The sequence below is a fragment of the Lissotriton helveticus genome, chromosome 9 (genome assembly GCF_964261635.1).
Source record: "Lissotriton helveticus chromosome 9, aLisHel1.1, whole genome shotgun sequence".
Taxonomy (NCBI): Eukaryota; Metazoa; Chordata; class Amphibia; order Caudata; family Salamandridae; genus Lissotriton; species Lissotriton helveticus.
The window spans coordinates 1,134,516,551-1,134,536,534 of NC_136070.1; the positions used below are offsets into that span (position 1 = coordinate 1,134,516,551).

Here is a 19,984-nt window from a genome sequence, read left to right on the forward strand (position 1 = left end):
TTGCGCTGGCGGGTGGGTTCTGGCTGAGAGAGGTGGTGAGCTGCTCGGTGGTGATCTTACTCCAGCTTCTGTGGGGAATCTGAAGCGGGTGGTGGTGGGTCGTGGTTCTTCTGAAGCTGAAGTGGACGCAGCGGTGGTCGGTCCAGTGGAGTCCGGTGGAGTGGCTGAAGGTGATGTGCTTGCTGGATGAGAAGACGGGATCAAGCGTGTGGCCGGCGTAGTGGGTGGGGGTGTTGACCAGTTGCTTGAGTCCGAGGTTGGCGAGGTTGTCCAGCAGGGCGGCGGTGTTGCTGTCCTTGTTGTTCTCCAGGTGAAAGTTGAGGTCTCCAAGGAGGATGTAGTCAGCGGAGGGGAGGGCGTGCGGGCTGATGAAGTCTGTGATGTCTTCGCTGAATTGTGTGTGTGGTCCCGGGGGTCTGTAGACGAGGGTGCCTCTGAAGGTCGTCTTTGGGTCGGTGTGAATCTGGAAGTGGAGATGTTCGGCTGCGGTGAAGTTGTCGGTGGAGTCGGTCGTGATGCGGATGGTGTTTCTGTGGACGATGGCGATGCCTCCTCCGGTCTGGTTGACGCGGTCCCTCCTGATGATCTTGTACCCGTCCGGGATGGCGATGGCGATGTCGGGTGCAGAGGAGGCGTTCATCCAGGTTTCCGTGAGGAAGGCGACGTCCGATGATGTTGCGTCGAGGAGGTTCCAGAGTTCCACGGCGTGTCTGTGGACGGAGCGGGTGTTGATCAGGATGCACTTGAGGTGGTTGCTTCTGGTGCTTGGCTTGGCGGGTGCGGTGCAGGTTCGGAGGCAGGTGAACTTGCAGATACAGCAGGTGAAGGGTCCGTGGGTGCGTCTCGGGGTGGCTCGGCAGCAGGCGGGGTTCCGGCCGGCATTGAGTGCGTTGAGAGTGGCGGCGTCGCAGGTCCGTCATGTGGGCTGGCCTCGTCGGGGGCCAGGGGTCCTGGCACTGGGCGCGGTCCAGGCGCGGACGGGCGCAGAGGGGCTTACCTTTGGCGCACCTTCGGCGCTCCGTCGGTGCTCCCACTGCGCGCGTCCGCTGCGCGGTCGCTCAGGGGGCGTCATAAGTAATGAGCCGGGAGGGAGGAGCAGCTGGGTGGCGGGAGCGGGGCGGCAAATGGGATCACGGGGGGGCGGGGCCGCAGGGAGGCAGCGGCGGGAAATCCAGCGGCGGTCAGCGGGAAGGAGCAGCGGAGAGCGAGGTCAGGAGGCGACAGGCAAGCAGGAGCGGCAGCAGTGAGTGGAGCGACCAAGCCCTGTGGAGGGCCGAGCGGTCACACTCTGTGGTCCCCTGCGGTCCCCTTAAGTAAGGAGCCGGGAGGGAGGAGCAGCTGGGTGGCGGGAGCAGGGCGGCAAATGGGATCACGGGGGGGCGGGGCCGCAGGGAGGCAGCGGCGGGAAATCCAGCGGCGGTCAGCGGGGAGGAGCAGCGGAGAGCGAGGTCAGGAGGCGGCAGGCAGGCAGGAGCGGCAGCAGTGAGTGGAGCGACCAAGCCCTCTGGAGGGCTGAGCGGTCACATTAGGTAAATTTCTGCTTGCACTGCCAGAAGGAGAACTGATAATTGGTGGCAACATCAATGCAACACTAGATGACACTCTAGATCAAACGCCCCCTAGATCACAGCACCGCACACGCTCCAGCTTCGCTGATTTCCTAGACGCATTTGGTCTGATAGATACCACGCGCTTTAAATTCCTGCAGACGCGTCAATTTACTTACCACTCTGGGGCTCATAACAGTCTCTCGAATAGATTACATACTCACAGCTACAGATAGTGTGGGCAGAGTCCGGGAAATATTGCACTTACCAAGAGGAATCTCCGACCCCTCCCCCGTCTTGACAGACTACACCTGTCTGATCCAGACACGATGTCGCATGTACCCAATATACCCGGGTTATCTGCATAACTCAAGGATCCGGAAAGGTTTACTCACTACTACAACACAGTATTTCGCAGAAAAATAATCATCAGTAGCCTCACCACTAATCCTTTGGGAAGCATACAAACCGGTACTACTGGGTAAAGCCATATCCCTGATTTCAGGTCACAAAACAGAACAGAAAAAAGTAGTAGAGACCCTAGAGCAGGAAGTGAACCAACTAGAGACACTGCATGCTCAGGACCCATCGGACAGCAACACCCATAAGCTGCGTACAAAACAGCAAGAATATAAAGAACACTTATGGGCGGAGGCTCAAACTCAACTCCCAGCAGTTAAGACACAGGGTCTATGAAACGGGGGACAAGGCAGGCAAGCTTCTAGCCTTGTTGGACAAACGTTCAGGGTGGACAGATGAGTGACAGAGCTTTAACTAGAGGACGGCAACACCATCTCATACCCGCAAGAGATAGTGGACGCATCAGCAACATATTTTAAATACGTTTATACTCCTACGACCACGATTGAAGTACAGGATACAATAGCATTCCTTAGAGATATACACTTACCAACACTCACAACAGAAGAGACCCAATTATTGGAAGCTGACTTGATAGTGGTCGAATTAACCCTTGCCATAAACAAGATGCAGTCGGGGAAAGCCTTCGGTCACCAACGGCATCCCAATAGAACACTACAAGCAGACCGCTGATAAATTGGCCCCCATCTATTAAAAATGTATTAAGCTAGCTTAGATAAGGGAGAACTCCCTATAGACCAACGTATAACCACCATAGTGGCCATCCATAAACCAGGTAAACCCCCTCTGAAAGTACCTCCTAGATAGACGTTGGCTCTTAGACTGACCCCCCCACCGGACCAGTCGGGATTCATGCCGGGAAGAAAAACAGCCCTAAATCTAAGACCAGTCGGGATTTATGCCGGGAAGAAATACAGCCCTAAATCTAAGATGCCTGCATAGCGTACTCTGACGCAAACACACCATACAGGAGGAAGCTGCCATATTGTCCCTTGACGCAAGGATGGCCTTCGACTGTCGAATAGCCGTTTCTCTTTCCGGTCCTTAAACATTTGGGGTTCGGGCCAAAACTCTGCTCATAGGTTAGATTACTATACACCAACCCGCTCGCATATGCCGTAGCTAACGGATATATCTCACGTGAATTTCCCCTAGGACGTGGAACCCGGCAGGGCTGTCCTCGGTCGCCACTTCTTTTTGCTTTAGCCCTAGAGCCACTTGCAGCCTGTATAAGAGGACACCCAATTATCCGTGGACTCTGATGGACAGAGGGATGGGAAGACCACATATCCCTCTACGCGGACGACATTTTAGTATACATAGCATCCCCCAAACTCTCCCTCCATAGACTCCTAAACATATATGAAGTATACGGGACAGTTTCCGGATACACAATCAACTGGGGAAAGTCTGTACTGTATATTTTACATGGCCCCCCGCCAGTATTACCGAAGGACTGTACAGTTAAAGTAGTCACAGACAGTTTTAAATATTTGGGGATTCATGTCACATCCTACCCAGACAACTTCCTGGCAGAAAACTTCCAGGAACCGCTGCAGAGACTACGACGAGATGCCACACACTGGAAATCGCTCACCCTACTGGGGAGTGCGGTGCTTTTTAAAATAATGGCACTCACCAGATTTCTCCATGCCCTCCATAACACTCCCTTCCGGGTTCCTGCGTCGTATTCTAAAGCAATAGATGCAGAGGTCAACAATCTCCTATGAGATGGGAAACCCGCTAGGATCGCCGCAGTAAAATTGATTAGAAGCTGGTATGACGGCGGTATTGCACTTCCCAATGTCCAGACATACTATTGGGCCGCTCAATTGGCAGTGATTAATCAGTGGATCCATTCACCACAAACTGACCCCGCGTACCGATTAGATAGGTATGCTCTGGGAGTGGGAGGGATCAATCGGGCACTTTATAATAAAAAGCATAAAGTAGACCTATTAGGACCCACCGCGCATAATGTCCACGTATGGCACGCAGTAACACGACGCTTGGGATGGACTGATAAACTGACAACAGCCCGCTATGGGACACGGGCAAGCTGGGCACACTAGGCAAGAGTAAGGGGTTTCAAAAATGGGATGCCAAGGGGATCTCACGACTGGGCGATCTCTGGAAAGGGGGCAAAATCATCACCTTTGCCCACGTACAAGAACAATACGACATGACACCCACTGAGTTGTTTCGCTACATACAAATTAAACATGCACTGGAGGCGGCCATCCCACTAGATACGATCCTTACTGAAGCCTCCCCATTAGAAAACAGACTTCTGACAGACCACGTGGACAAGAAAGCGATCTCCATTACATACCGGAAGATCATCAATAAACAGCTGGGCCCAATGCAAAAGTTACGGGTAAAATGGCAGACTGAGGTGGGAGAGTTAGATGACACAGACTGGCAGGTGGAGATAGAATCCCCTAAGGTGGTAGCGGTTCCCTCTAGATTACGCCCTATACAACTCAAGGTGCTTCACAGGACCTATTGCAAGATAGGGAAACCACTGAACAGTCCTGCCTACGCCAATGTGGTGACATAGGCACCTTTTATCACACGATCTGGGAATGCCCTGCGATTAAACTGTACTGGACGCCAGTAATGAACACCATCACTGAGGTTAGCACCGGTCTTGTTCCACCTGAGCCTAAACAATGTCTCCTAAACATCTGGGAACCAACGGATATGAATCATACAACCCTAGCCTGGGCAACCCTTGGTATGATGATAGCAAAGCGAAATGTTGCCAAACATTGCGGGACTGCTGTTACCCCAATCCTTGAAGACTGGTGTAAAGATATGGCCATGGCGGCGGAAAAAGCCATGTATGTCCACAGAGGATGCCCTAAAAAATGGGAGAGAATGTGCAGTAAATGGAACACCTTAAGGGGAGGTATCTGCACCCCCCAGCAATGAGTCCGGTCTCTGACGACTAGGAGTAATAAAGTAATTGTTTATCCATCGCAAATCAAATACTGTATGCCAGCTATACGATGTACCTACCTTACCGGTGAATACGAGGGAAATTTATCATATGAATGTGCCATGCTGTAAAAGTCTAAACTGTAAGTGTAATTTCTAATAAAATGTTAGAATAAAAAAATTAATGGGCAAGCATTGATTAACCTGCAAATAAATGCTTGTTCGTTTAATATATTTTTAGACCTCCTTATGTTAAAAGCAAAATGACAATCGTGAACATTGCCTGCGCCATCTTGTCTGGTGGAAATTTCTATGTGCATATAAGCTGCAGTCATTTTAATCCATCACAGCCATTTTGTACTCTGTTGGTCACCTTTGTTTCACCCTGCCCTTACTAACATCCCTCTGACCCTCTGACCAAACCTGATATATGTGTTGGGGGCTATAAACCCTATTGTCACGACAAACCTCTGCGCCACTGGCCGCTACAAACTCGTTTACCATTCATCTCTGTTTGCAGGCAAACCTTTGGACACTCTACCCCTCACTGCACCTAATTACACAAACAGGTTCCAGACACTAAAAATACCCTTGCAACATGATTTATTGCACTGTAAACAGCAAGACTTGTTTTTACCAACAATGGGACCTGTTTTTATCAACAGAACGGACTCTTAGATCTGACCGGTCTCACATGTTTAGACCCTGAAGCAAGGTCCAGCTGCAAGATAAGATTGTCTGTTGGACCTGGGTGGGAAGAGAATTACTGTTGGGCTTGTGTAGCAACCTGCCCTGGGCGGGGACTCCAAGCTTGTGTAACCATGTTGATGAAACAAATGCATTGTGTCAAACCTGTATAAAAGGAAGAGCCAAAGGAGATACCAGCAGAACACCTCCCTCAGACATCCAGGTGTCTGCAGTTGACGTGGTCTCCTCATGAGAAATAAACTTTTTTCTGGTCCTCCAGTTCCCAGCGCTTGCCTCATTATTTTGATAGCGAACCCAAAGTGAATTAGAGGTGAACCCTGCACCGGGCAGCATTGGGGGTCTTAGAAGACTCGCTGCTTTTCACACTTACACAATCCCTGACCCACTCAGACCACCAACTACCACCCTGCTGGCATCAGTGAGTCCCTCGGTCACACCACAAACTGTACTTTGTGGCCCCATGGCAAATGTTTGCAAGTACCCATGCCTTAGGGCACAAGTGCCCGTCTGGGACCCCACCACCATGCTTAGGAGTTCAGGGATTGTGTACCCTGCCCCCTTATGTCTTTTTTGCATATTATTTTAGGATTCAGACCAAGTCCAAAGTTGGCTCTCACCATTTCCAGTTTTGAGGTGGTGACAGCCGATACGATCTCACTTTTCCGTACTTTTTGTAGCCCTCTAATTCTGAAATGATATTGTCTTCAGATTATATATATAATCTGAAGACAATACCATTTCTGAATTCGAGTACCACAAATTATGGAAGAGAGGAAGCAGGAAACTCTGGGTAGGTCCCAGGTTCAGGTGGAGAGTTGCACCTTTGTATGGGCACCCTACAACATTGACACTCCAGATTCGCTCACCTCAACTGTCTGTTTTTCTAGCAGAGGTTTTAAGTATAGGATTAGAACAGTGTCATCAATGCTGAGCTACAGAGTAATAAAGCCTTTTTGCCATTTTTACTGCAAAGTCATTAAACATGAGATTAGCAAGTGACTTCTATGCCTAGCTAAAAAATGAAAAAAGCATTTTACCACTCCAGGATCCAATGCTTAATAACTCTGCATTTTTTTTGCAAAGTTTCATGAAGATTGTCAAATTGGCAAAAGTTATCTGAGAAACAAAATACTCTTCGTATGGAAACTCTGACCCGATTATAACCGTACAGTAGTGATTGCCACTGTATGATTAATATATGTATATTTTTTTCACTAAAAACTAAGAGTTAAAGCGATGTTACAGTTAGGCGACGCAAGAATACGAGGACTAACATAAAACTGCAAAACCACTAAAAGTTGCCAGTTATAATTTAGTGAACCAACTATAGCTTGCAAGGCCATCATGAACTGCTTATGACCTCACCTATTGCATCACTCATGATATGTTAAATAAGAATTTATGACCAAGAAAATTATTAAACACTATTCCATAAACTCGTAGGAATAAAAAAAGAAAGAAAATAAAGAAAGTTGGTAGTGAAATTCGCTACAGTCATATAGTACAGTATTACCGTATGTACATGTGTGGTTGCAGAGTATGGAAACAGCACAGGGTGTAGACACATCTTTAAGGTGTTACCTTTTCATTTTTTTCAAAATAAGTCCTTGTGTCATAACACTCAACTATAACGTTACTTTAACCTTTGTTTTTTCAGCGAATTTCACCAGTCATATTTGCTATGAGGAGACTGCACTTTGTCTTGTCTGACAATCAATGACATCAGTAATTTGATACTCTGATCAAGATGGAAATCGATATTACTGTAAATATACTTGCACTTAAGCACATGTCACTTTTAGTGGAGAAGGTTTAATCATTGACTGTGAATTAATGTCAGCTGTTGTAAATAATATAATGAATTATAACAGAGCTGTAAAGATGTATATATTATCGTGTGAAGTCTGTTCCTATGGTCATATATGCATTTATGCACAGGTCACTTTATCATGCACATGTCACTTTAAGGAGCACTAGCCTATCTTAGCTCCACAATTCTAATACTATTAGTGCGATTTTGCACATCTGGACTCCTGTACATGGGATTTTTTAATCACTATGTATTTTAATATGAAGTATTGACATATGTGATATTTAATTCACAATTGATGATGTACTAAATTTTTATTTTAGTTATTTATTTATGCACAATAGCGTATCTCCATTCCAGCATTAAGTTAATAGGAAGGAAGGTTCATGAATTAATTCCCTATATTGTCTAGTGGTTGATGTATAACATTTTGGTGTTTATGATGATATTTAGGATGTGTAACAATTAATAGTATTTTATTGCTGTATTTTTTTGTTCAGCTTGTATGGTTGTGTAAATACAAACCAAATAAAAGCTTTTGAACTAAACTGACTTGGTTATTAAGAGATTCATGCTTAGTACTAGGAGTGGTTCATTTACAACCCAGGATAGTAATTCACACAAACACTGTCATCTTAAAGATTTTTGGGGCCCTGGGCTCAACATATTTTGAGGGCCACTGTTTAGAATACCTTTGAATTTTATATTACCCATTTGTTGCCAAATCAAGCTCTATGTTTAACAATATTGAATTAGAAGATAGTCGTGATCTAGAAAAAAAATTCACTTTCTGTGGGAGGCCCTTGGAAGGTGGGGGGCTCTAGGCAATTGCCCACGCCTTACAAAGTCTGCTTGCACATTGATCTTTGTGAGAAAATCTTGAGGAAGAGAGCCTCAAGTCTTTCAATTTACCGGTTACAATGCCCTTATTCAGCAACGTTATATTTCTTTATTGTTTTTTACTATTAACTGGAATGGCCTTCAAACCAAGAGACATGATCGTGTTAAAACAAGATTTCCAACAGTCCAAAACGTTCATACCTTAATAGTCACTGAAAATGATATCCTACAACGGTTAACATCTTTCATCGGCTCCAAATGGCATCCCATTCAATCTTCAAAACAGTCACAACGGGTATCTACATAGTCAACAAAAAGACCTAATCCCAAAAGACCACAATTCCTTAGCCCCTTTCACACATGTACTTCTTGGCACTTGAACATTTTTGGAAAGTAGCATAATTCTCTGGGAAATATATGCCATGCCTCAGACAATTTATTTCAGCTTCAGAGGGGACCTCACAACACTTTCCATCCTTAAACCCGTTTTTTCATGAACCATGTGCTCTGTCCTCAAGTTCCCAATGCAAGCACAACTATTTTGAGATGATTCGGGATAATAATTTATAAGTTGCTGGAAGCAAATACACCGGTTTCACATTTGAAGTTTATATTCCATACATTGGATGCCAAGATCACAATGGAAGATCTGGGAAACAAACACAAAACCTCCTGCATACATAAACCTCTGGAAACCAATACACCAGACTTATTTAACAAGCTCGTAGTGGGAATTGAATAGGACATCTCTTGGAGGATTTGGAGTGGCAGCATGCATTGGCTGCACCTAAGGAAAGTGAAATTACCCCCACATTAATTTTAAATATTTGCAGAGTTTACACAAGAGAAAAACTATTGTATATTAAAACACGATTAATCGCCTCCGTGCCTCCGGTGTACTGTTGAAGGGAATTTTCTTCATATGGTCTGGCATTGCATAGTTTTGCGTGGTTTTGGGAGGCGGCAAAAAGGACCAGCAATGAAGCAATCAATCCGGATTTATAGAGCACGGCTTATCACCCAATAGGGAATCCAGGCTCTTGCAGGTCCTGGAGGCTTATTCGAACAGCCAGATCTTGAGGGCCATTTGAAATTCCGCAAGTGAGGTGATGGTCCTGAGGTGCATGGGAAGACTTTTTCTGGTCTATGCTGTGATGTGGGAGAAGGAGGGTCCCCCACTTCTGCTTCCGTAAATGCTGGGATTCTGGGCAAGTGAAAGGGAGGCGAAGCATAGTCTTTGACAGGTGGTGGAAATTTAAGGAGGTTGGTATTGTAGGTGTGTCCTTGGTTGTGTAGAACTTTGTGCACGTGGGTAAGCAGCTTGAATTGGCATCTCTTCTGTACGGGGAGCCAGTGGCATTGCCTGGGGAGCTTGTGATGTGTGTTTGTCAGAGAAGGCCGAAGACTAGGCTGGCTGGCTGTGGCTTTCTGTATGGTCTGAAATCTCTGTAGGAGGTGGGCGGCAATTCCTTCGTAGAGGGCGTTGCCATAGTCCGGTCAGCTGGTGATTAGGGCCTGCGTCTCGGTGCATCTCGTGTGTAGGACTAGTCACTTAAAGATTTTATGTAGTACACTCACAGTAAGGAAGCAGGCGGTGGAGACCGTGTTTATCTGTGATTTCATGGTGAGCTTGTTGTTCAGGATGATTGAGGTTTCTGGCGTGCTTGGAGGAAGTGGGTGCAGGTCCTAGGTTTTGATGGCGACCAGGAGTCGTTCCATGTGTTGCTGCTATTGCCAAAAGATCAGTACTTCCATCTTGTCTGTGTTCAGCTGCAGGCAGTTCTTGCTCATCGGTGAATGAGAGGATGAGTTGCTTAGGAAATTTCGTTGAGACTGTGGAATCCCACTATGCTGGCTAGCAGGGTTATATGCATTGAAGAGCATGGGGCTGAGGGATTAGCCCTGGGGGACATCGCAGGTGACCTCCTTGGGTTAAGAAGAGAAAGGTTGAGCCTCTGGGTTCTTCCGGTGAGGAAGGAGTGCTTCCCCTTGGATGTCGATGTGGTGGCATCTTTTGATCAGCGTGTTGTGGGATATGGTGTTGAATGCTTATGAAAGGTCGAGGAGGATCAAAGCTGCTGTTTATCCTCAGTCAAGGAGGGTCCAGATGTCGTCAGTGGCTGCATATAGGGTGGTTTCAGTGCTGCAATTGCTGCAGAAGCTGGATTGGGTGGCGTGGAGTAGCTGGTTCTGCTCCAGGTAGGTCATGAGTTGATTGTTGAATATCTTTTACAGTACCTTTGCTGGAAATGGGAGCAGGGGGATTGGCTGTCGTTTTTTAATTCGCTGGGGTGGATGGAAGGTTTTTAATGAGTGGTCTGACTTTGGCTTAACTCCAGGCATCGGGAAATGTTGCGGTGGTGATAAAGGTGTTGAGTAGGGCGGTGAGTTCCTGGCCAATCCTTTGGTTTCAGAAAATAAGGTGCGGGCATGGGTCTGTGGGAGCTCTGGTGTGTATGGATTTCACGGTGGAGGTAGTGTCCTGGGTGGAGAGGATGTTCCAGGTATGTGGTTCCAGTTGGTTACAGTGGTGGCGCATCTGTCGAAGACGTCCATAGGTGTGGGATGTGGTTCAAAGTTTTTGTATATGGTTGCGATCTTGTTTTGGAAGAAGTGGTCGAGGTTGTCACAAAGATCTTGTGAGGGTGTGATGTTTTCACTGGCAGCAGAGTTCTTCTTAACAATGTTGAAAGGTTTTTTGGTGTTGTTAGTGCTGGTTTCGATATGTGCGGCAAGGACAGTCTTCTTCTTGGGTCCCAGATAAGAATATTGCAGTACTAATCTTTACAGATCACCTTGGCCTCTAGAGATATCAAACTGTTCCTTGCAGTGGGCCAGGTTGTTGCCAAACGTGACATTGCTCAAATTCATGATCACCAGCTTCTCAGAGCATCGTGAAACATGGCCTAGATGAATCTAGGGTTTAAGACCCCGATATAGGAAACAAGGGGATGTCCGTCCTAACATATCGGGGAAGAGGAGGCCAGCCTGGGCCCAATACTGGGGAATTGATGGTTAAGTGATACCGTTTGGTTGCCAGCTGGTGATTGTGATCAATTGTTGCATTTGTGGTAGTGTTGGTATTTCAGATATATTATGATTGCATGCACTAGAGAGGAATATTTGTGTTTACTTTTCATTTACCTAACCAATATTAAATTGTTAGCTTTCCTCTTATTTTCTTACAGATACATAAACAGTGGTGCATAGGTTGACTACTGTATTTCGTATGCTCCTTTACATGACAAAATGAAAACCAATTTAAAAAAAGTTATTGCAACTGGTGCAAGGAATTTGGCAGCTACTTAAGCACCTAAAATCAATCACTCTGAAACTCCAATTAGTTTATTTACAACTTTATTGGTGTAATTGACTATTTTTTCGACAACTGGACACTCAATCCTCAGACCATCTCAAATTCCAAATATGGGTATTTAATTGTTGCATTGCATATAAACTCTTCAAGTAATTTCCAATGGTTTATGAGCACAGTCACTTTTCATTTTCAAGAAAAAGCCGACGCGTTTCGTTTAAAGGTGTAGGATAGCCCAACAAGTTTCCTCAGAGCACATCTGTGCTCTCGTATATGATTTCCAATTATTCATCATAAAACAGCAACAACAAAAATACAAAAAAATCTACCTTACAACTGTTACATTTTTATTTTGACACTTAAAATTCAGATTGCTATGCTGAAGCCCTCATTATACGTAATAGCGTATTATAGCTGAGGTCAGACGTCACACTGCGTACTGCCAACAGCGGAGGGGGAAAGGCATGACACGCCACTGCAGCTTTAATTCTGCTTAGAAATTAAAATGATACCTGTTTTTTTGTTATTCTGCCCGGTTTTCCTATTTTCCTATAAGAGCAGTGATTAGCAGTAAGCAGATATTTATGGCAACATGTTTATTGTTTGCACGTTTTAGGAAAATATAGGAAAGATAATATCTCTGCATGACTCAACACACTGAGCAACAATTTGTTTTTTATCTGACTTGTATCAAACAGATTCTAATATCTTTTTGCAATACTATGCTAACATACTCTATCTTTCATATGAAAGAGCAACACACCAAAGATTTAAGCAGTTTGAGGGAAGGGTGATGGTGAAATTGTGTATTACAAGGAATAAAGAACCCCTTGCCATTCATTATAAGGATATTGAACGCCAAATTCCAGGACCTTTCAGAGGAACTCATCGGAGTTCAGTGACCATACAGAGGAACAAGGCTAAGTAGAGGGGCCACACACACCTATGAATGCATCCAGCACCATCACAATATGAAATTGGGCAATATGACTAGCAGAGGTACTTACTGGAGGAGGAGGCCAAAACGTTTCATTTGAAATTATTTAGATCCATGCCAATAAAACAATTTTTAATAATTAACTTCCTTTCATGTTGTGAAAATATTAAAATTGTTGCGCTAGATCCAATGAATACATTATTAAGTTCAGCCCGTAAGCAGGTCAAGACATTATGGGGTATTTTTTAGCTCATGCACTATCATCTCGAAGAATCTTCCCTTTTTAGGTTTCGCCTGTCGAAAGTATATCCGGTCCTCAACTGAGCGGGGGCAACACACAGGAGCCACGTCTCCTCAGGACGACTCACAGCTGAGAAACAAAGTGCCGCCACCATGTCAAGGCCCAACATCCTCGTGTGCAGCCGCGGCCTCTCCTGCACCCAGTGTCCATCTCCCGCACCTCCGCTGTTCCGGCGCTGCAGCCGGGTGATGTTAGGTCGGGCTCGCAGGCAGGCAAATCGCCTCCCAGAGCTGCGAGCCCGTCCCCGCTGCTATTTTTGGGGAGTTTAATGCCGAGGTGTTTTCCTTCTGTAGATGAAATGAAAAGAAGGCGGGATTTCTATGCAGCCCACCCTTCGGCCGATGGGAAACGTTGTTTCTTTTGTGCCACAACGCTATGCTTACGTTGCCTACTTGGCTATATGAATTCCGTGAAAAGCAGAGCCTAACATGAAATCTAGTATCATTTACAAATGCATGCGGTGTAATTTTCCCCGTGAAATCTTGCAGCTAGAGCTAAGTAATACTGTCTAAAATGTGGGGATGTAGTCAAGACTCTCGGGTACTGTGTGAGCCCGTCCGTCCGCCCCTCGCTCGCTCCCTCCCTCCGCGGCCCCGCCTCCCTCCAGTGTGTGCCAGTGCTGGTCATAGCCCGGCGAGCGCCATGGACGGAGCGCACAGAGCTGCACGAGCCCGGCCGCCCCAGGGAGCCGGAGATGGAGATCCTGCTGGTCCTGAGGCTGTGCTGCAACTGCACCTATGGTAACGACCCCCAGCCTTGGCTTTCACGGACCCCCGCTCCTGCAGCGATGCATTTGTTATTGGCCATTTTCACTGAGAGTTTGGACGGCGAACTCCCGGAGGCTAGACTCCTGTGCGCTTTGAAGGCATCCTAGAGGACAGGGCTGAAGGAGAGGTTTGCTAAGCATTATTTCTACGATATTACTGCTAGTTTATTGAATATATTCAGGGCATGCAGAATGAACTACAGGAGGAATAATGAGGACGTCATGTTGTTACATTAACATATTCCATTAGTACAAAGCCATATACAAGCCGGTTAAACTGTAACTAGGGACATTTTTGTGTGTGTGTGTCGGTGTGTGTGTGTGTGTGTGTGTGTCGGTGTGTGTGTGTGTGTGTGTGTCGGTGTGTGTGTGTGTGTGTGTGTCGGTGTGTGTGTGTGTGTGTCGGTGTGTGTGTGTGTGTGTGTGTGTGGCGGTGTGTGTGTGTGTCGGTGTGTGTTTGTGTGTGTGTGTGTGGCGGTGTGTGTGTGTGTCGGTGTGTGTGTGTCTGTGTGTGTGTGTCGGTGTGTGTGTGTCTGTGTGTGTGTGGCGGTGTGTGTGTGTGTGTCGGTGTGTGTGTGTGTGTGTGTCGGTGTGTGTGTGTGTGTGTGTGTGTGTGTGTGTGGCGGTGTGTGTGTGTGTCGGTGTGTGTGTGTGGCGGTGTGTGTGTGTGTCGGTGTGTGTGTGTGTCGGTGTGTGTGTGTGTCGGTGTGTGTGTGTGTGTCGGTGTGTGTGTCGGTGTGTGTGTCGGTGTGTGTGTCGGTGTGTGTGTGTCGGTGTGTGTGTGTCGGTGTGTGTGTGTCGGTGTGTGTGTGTCGGTGTGTGTGTGTCGGTGTGTGTGTGTCGGTGTGTGTGTGTCGGTGTGTGTGTGTCGGTGTGTGTGTGTCGGTGTGTGTGTGTCGGTGTGTGTGTGTCGGTGTGTGTGTGTCTGTGTGTCTGTGTGTCTGTGTGTCTGTGTGTGTGTGTGTGTGTGTGTGAGATTGCTGTCTGCTGAGCTCGTCCATATGGTACGATAGGTCTCACATTTGCAAGAGATTAAGCTAATGGCAATGTAAATGACAATGCCATTTATTTATCTGTTTTCAAAACCAACACAAATACAAAATGTGTCATTTACAATGCCAATAGCTCTAACTTTTCCAAAGGCGAAACCATTGCATTGTAAATGCTTGTTCACATTAGAGTTGAAATATAAATAGAAGTAATTCACTGTCAAAATTTTTGAGTGTAAGATGCAATACGATGACCTGGACAAATTATCCTGCTCCACAATTAAATTATGCATCGATACTTAAGCTACAATTACAATTGTACTAACCAACTTACTGTCAAAAAACATCTGTGCAGACTCCATCAGCACGAGGACAACAATCGGATTCAAACTAACTTTACTTGTACTTCGTCAGTAGCACTTTGGAGCATAAGGAAATTATAAAAATTTCAAGTAATCTTAATCCATTAGCCATTCCCTCCGTTGAACAATCAAATGTTTTAGCTCACCATTTTTAATTAATCAAAAATGTAGCACTTGTGAAGACAGTAAACATTTCGACCTGAAAAGCATTGTGCATTGCGCACCACCAGTAACACACCTTATTCCATATATCATTTGACAGATCTGAACTGTCAATGGCCATTCTAAGATTTAATTTCATTAATATGAATCTGCAAAAATACCTAGATTGTGAGAATGTACAGAAGATGTGATTTATTGGTTAAAGTGCCGAAAATGCGGACCTTGGATCCTAGAGATTCAAGTTCTAATCTTAGCTTTGGCATTTGACCATTCTTTTTGCAATGGTCAGTACGTTCCTGCATCTTCTGGTGCCGTAATCTGTCAATATATCAGAAATGAAGATATAAATACAACATTATAGTACACCGTCTAGTATGGCCTAAATGACGTCTTGCCATCACCCATCCCCCCTTCACATTCTCGTTTGTATAATCTGATCGAACTTAACTCCATGCTCCATATGATTCTACATAATACAAGTTTCTCCTGCTTCAATACAAATGATCTCTGCTCAGTAAACGCTTTCACCTTGCAGCGATGCCAATGTTGTACCAAACACCTAGAGAAACAAATCTTCTTGGTCATCGCTCAAGAGTCTATCCAATCAGACAGATGAACTGCACAATATAGTAAACCTAGGACAAGCTAGAGTAGTAATCTAAGAATATCCACAATTATTAGAGATGGCGGAAGCTCACCATGACAGTAGGAGTGAAAAGGAGGGGGGGGGGAAGCACTGGAGTGATTTATTAAAGGACAAATCACCAATACTTGTTCAAAGAAAAGCAAATGTCTGTATGTAATTCATGTACTTAGCAAATGTCCTTCACATGACAATATTGATCCCAGATCATCATCTGACAAATTCAAATACACTACAGTTTTCCTGACCACTACAGTTTTCTATTCTGCATTATGGACCCTCAATGTTAAGAAACTCAATCAATAAATATGTAAAGGAATGGGGAGGTTATTTGCAACTACTTTCCCTCTGTCGCTCGGCCACTGTGCAAATAATGGAATTTACACTGGTTTTAGTACGTCTCTTCAAACTTCTACCAATACTATGCATTTCTTAGTTCATAACAAATGATTTGCTAGGTTAAAGATCATATACAAATTTAGACATCTGACTAATCCTTGGACTATGAAGATAATCTTGTGATGTCTAAATTGTGTGGCGCGAGCGAGGTGTTTAGATCATTTAATAAGGACTTTAATCTCTTTACAGATCATCAATTTAAGGATGATCGAAGTTTGTAGTCCTTTCTTTTTTAGACCACACAAAAGGGTGTTAACTTAACAAGCATTGGAAATGCAATAGGTCTCGCAGCATTAGAGTTAGTGCATTTAGAATTGTTTATGGGTTTTTTGTTGTAAATCTTTTGCATTTTTATTTTTTTTTGCCAATGCTAAAGAATTACAAATCAAAAAAGCAATAAACAATTGTAAAAGCTGTAACTAAAAATCCTACGAGACCTATTGCACTGTGTGAGGGTGAGGTGGTGGGGGTGAGTGAGGAGTTGAGTGTGAGTGAGGTGTTGAGGGTGAGTGAGGTGTTGAGGGTGAGTGAGAGTGAGAGTGAGTGAGGGTGAGGGTGAGGGAGGGTTATTGCGAGTTAGGATGAGGGGTTGAGGGTGGGTGATGGTGAGGTGAGACATTCCTTTTAGCCAAACATGGTGTCGATTTCTCTGTTGATTCGACCCCTTCTATTCCTGACTCTGCTTGCCGGTCCATGCAAATGAAAAATCCCTTGTTTTACGCCCCTACCAGGTGTTTCTAAATGTTAATGTGCGTGTATATGTTTTATAAGACACAGCCAGTGAGATAACAGGAGGTTATCGCCCCGCCCCCACAAACACATGCTGGCCGGAGACAAAAGGCAGCTGGAGTATGTGTGACCCCGGATCCCTGAGTCCTGTTTGTTAAAGCATGTAGACTTTGTTTATGTTGGGCGCATGTTATCATGTTTTGTTTTAGAGAGCTCAAAGAGAACCCTGACACGCGCCTTACCAATAGCAGAGAGGTCTGGGTGGGCGAGATATGCATTTTACGATAACTAGGGTTAAGGGGCTTTCCTTTACGTACTGAAAGATCTGCGGCAGGAAGTTGTCAACGTAAATAAACACCTGGATACAAACCAAATTGTCCTATGCCTACTTTGTACAAACGTGCAGGTAAGAGCAGAAAAAGAAACACCTGGATGCATTAGCGACTTCGCAGAATTCTGTAAGAAGTGCTGCGACTGCTAGAGGTGGAAGGTGAATATGCCACAAACCGACCCGCACTTCCGACACAGTTCTGGGCAGTGAAGCGGAGGGCGGTCTGAAGTTGAATTGGGAAAAGCTTGTGCTGAGTGTTTGGTTACAGTTCTGGGCGGAGGCAGGAGAAGCTTGTGCTGGAGTTCCTAGGATGGGCGGTGCTGGCAGACTACCATTTACGTAGTAACAACAAGAAAGGGTGGAGGGGGCAGGGGAGGAGGGGGCAGGGGAGGAGGGGTCCGGGGAGGAGGGAAGGGCCAGAGGGACTTGATGGGAGTGGTGGGGGGGAGGGGGAGGGTATAGAGAGGGAGAGGAGGAGAGACAGGACAGGGGGAAGCAGCAGAGACACGGCGGGTAAAATAAACAAACAAGCCTTTCACCGTAACACGGCTGGCAGGGGAGGGGGCGGAGAGGGGAGAGGTGCGACACGGCAGTAGGAGGAGGAGGGGGGAGGAGAGTAGGGGAGGCACGGCCTAGCGGCAGGCAGGCAGGGGAGGAGAGGAGGAGGGGGGAGGAGAGTAGGGGAGGCACGGCCTAGCGGCCGTGCAATCAAGTAGTGAGGGGGCGGAGCTGGGGGAGGCTGTGAGAGAGAGTAGGCAAGGCAGGCGGCTGGGGGCATGTGCACGCGCTTTTAAGCTCAATGCACATGCGCATTGAGCTTAAAAGTCACGGGCACTGCAAGGAATCGCCACGATTCCTTGCAAGTTAGATAAAGTCTGGATGAGCCCCTATAGTCTCGCTTGCTCGATGCGCATGCGCATCGACAGGCGAGACCTAAAAAACACACTAGTACTTGGCAGCGACTGTTAAAACATGTGGCTGTGGAACACATACACCATGTATCATACCTTCATAAGAACCAACTTCAAGCAGAGTTCCACTCTTTTCAAGCTCCCAAAACTCTGAGACACTCAGAAACTGATAGTCCACATCAGGCACTTCTCCTTCGCGGGGAGGGCGTGTTGTGCCTAAAAGAGAAAACAAAACAATTAATTAACAATAATTATATTTACATAACGTAACCATAATCATATTAGCTTGATTAAACAATACAAACATAATCATACCTTACTGCATGCAAGAACCGTCCTCACAATAGTGTGTAGCAAAACTAAGCCACTGTTTAAAGCACCTAGGGTGACTACCAAGGAAACAAATCATCTTCTACACGACTATTAGATAAACAAAACAAAAAAGAAATCTAACGGAAGTAACCAGAAAGATCAGTCACATCTGAAATACCCACAATGTTCCAGGCATGAAGCACCAGTACTAGTTCCAATCCAAGCAGGAATAATGTTAAAATTGATTGCCACAAAGCACCGATTTATAGAGACATCATGGACCAGATCTCAAACTCCATCCATCAAATAGCTTGCTTGCTCAGAGGCTCTGTGCATAATAGTTCATTGCCATACCTTAACACAACCACAAGGAACAGGTTTCTTAAAGGGCCCTGCATCAAATCCAATACACTAGTCCTCAGGGAAAAAAGCCCAGGCTCCCCATTTCCAGCAACACAGGTACATCAGAAAACAATCTGATTCCCTCTTCCACGAAATGCTTGAATATCTAAGAAGGGATTGAGTGGCACCCCATATATATGTACCCAATGCAGAATTCCTGTTGTGCAGGGAAAATAGCATTCTTATTTCTGAAACCTAGATTTTACTTTCATCACCAAGAAATGCTGGGGTCGTCCTAATCACAAAGCCCAAATGTCTTCTGCCTATAGGTCATTGAAACAAAAATCCAAGAGTATTTCTATTGTTAGCTGGCAATAATCTACCCATGTCTCAGTACCATTACTGGAAATAATAAAAAGGTAATGAGGGGGCAACATAAAAACAGAACTGTGTTAACAGAGGATGAAAACCAAAACATCTAAGTGAGATGAATAGATGGCCTCTAACCAGTATCTTTCCAAAGAGATATGCGTGGGTAACACCAGTGCAGCAGTTTTTATGTTCTTCCTATACGCCTGTGTATAAAAAGCTACAGTCTTCTAATCAGAAGTGGGGGAGATGGAATATTGATCCATTCATTTTCCAAAGGATATAGTATAATCAAGGGAGAAAGGATCACTTGTCCTGATCAACCTTAGGTCTGCAGGATGGTTGGGGGGATTTTCTGTCCCAATATTAAGACCCTCAGGCACGTGATGGGTATGGTGGTGTCTTAAAGCGGTATATCTCGATTCTCCGCTTATATCTCACGTGTGTGCATAATCATTAGGTCTACTTAGGTTATGCAGCCTCCACCAGGAGGTATTTACCCAAGGTTGGTGCAGTAGTGAGCCAGAGATAAAAAGACCAAAAACCAGGGAGACAAAAATTTAATAGATCTGGTTTTGGGTCTGGTAAACTCAATAGTAGTGCATCCGGTTTTACTGGTTTATGAGTTACAGTTGCACTTTGAGTAAAGAGGGGGTTAAAAGATTGGTCGACATGTTTCTGCCTCAATTGCCTTATTTCTAGGACTTACGGGCATTTATCAGGACCGTGAATTAACGTGCAAAAAAATATAATACAGTGTTCAGAAGTGAGAAGAAAAAGGTTATTGACCTGATCCTATGTCTTGGAGGTCTTATGGTACCTCGCGCATTACTTATGCACACTTCCTTCAGCCGGTAGAGATATTGGAGCGGGCTATTGCGCCTCGTCCTCA

General features: G+C 45.5%; 1 protein-coding gene across 12 annotated transcripts in view; it reads right to left on the reverse strand.

Moving 5' to 3' along the window:
* MAGI1 (membrane associated guanylate kinase, WW and PDZ domain containing 1) overlaps positions 1-19,984 on the reverse strand; it is a 1,290,512-nt gene that overhangs the window by 358,224 nt on the left and 912,304 nt on the right. For all 12 annotated transcript variants that reach the window (XM_078661551.1, XM_078661549.1, XM_078661547.1 and 9 more), the window contains one exon: positions 18,166-18,285. In XM_078661551.1, coding sequence (XP_078517677.1) covers positions 18,166-18,285 — 120 coding nt within the window. The remainder of the gene's footprint in view (positions 1-18,165; positions 18,286-19,984) is intronic.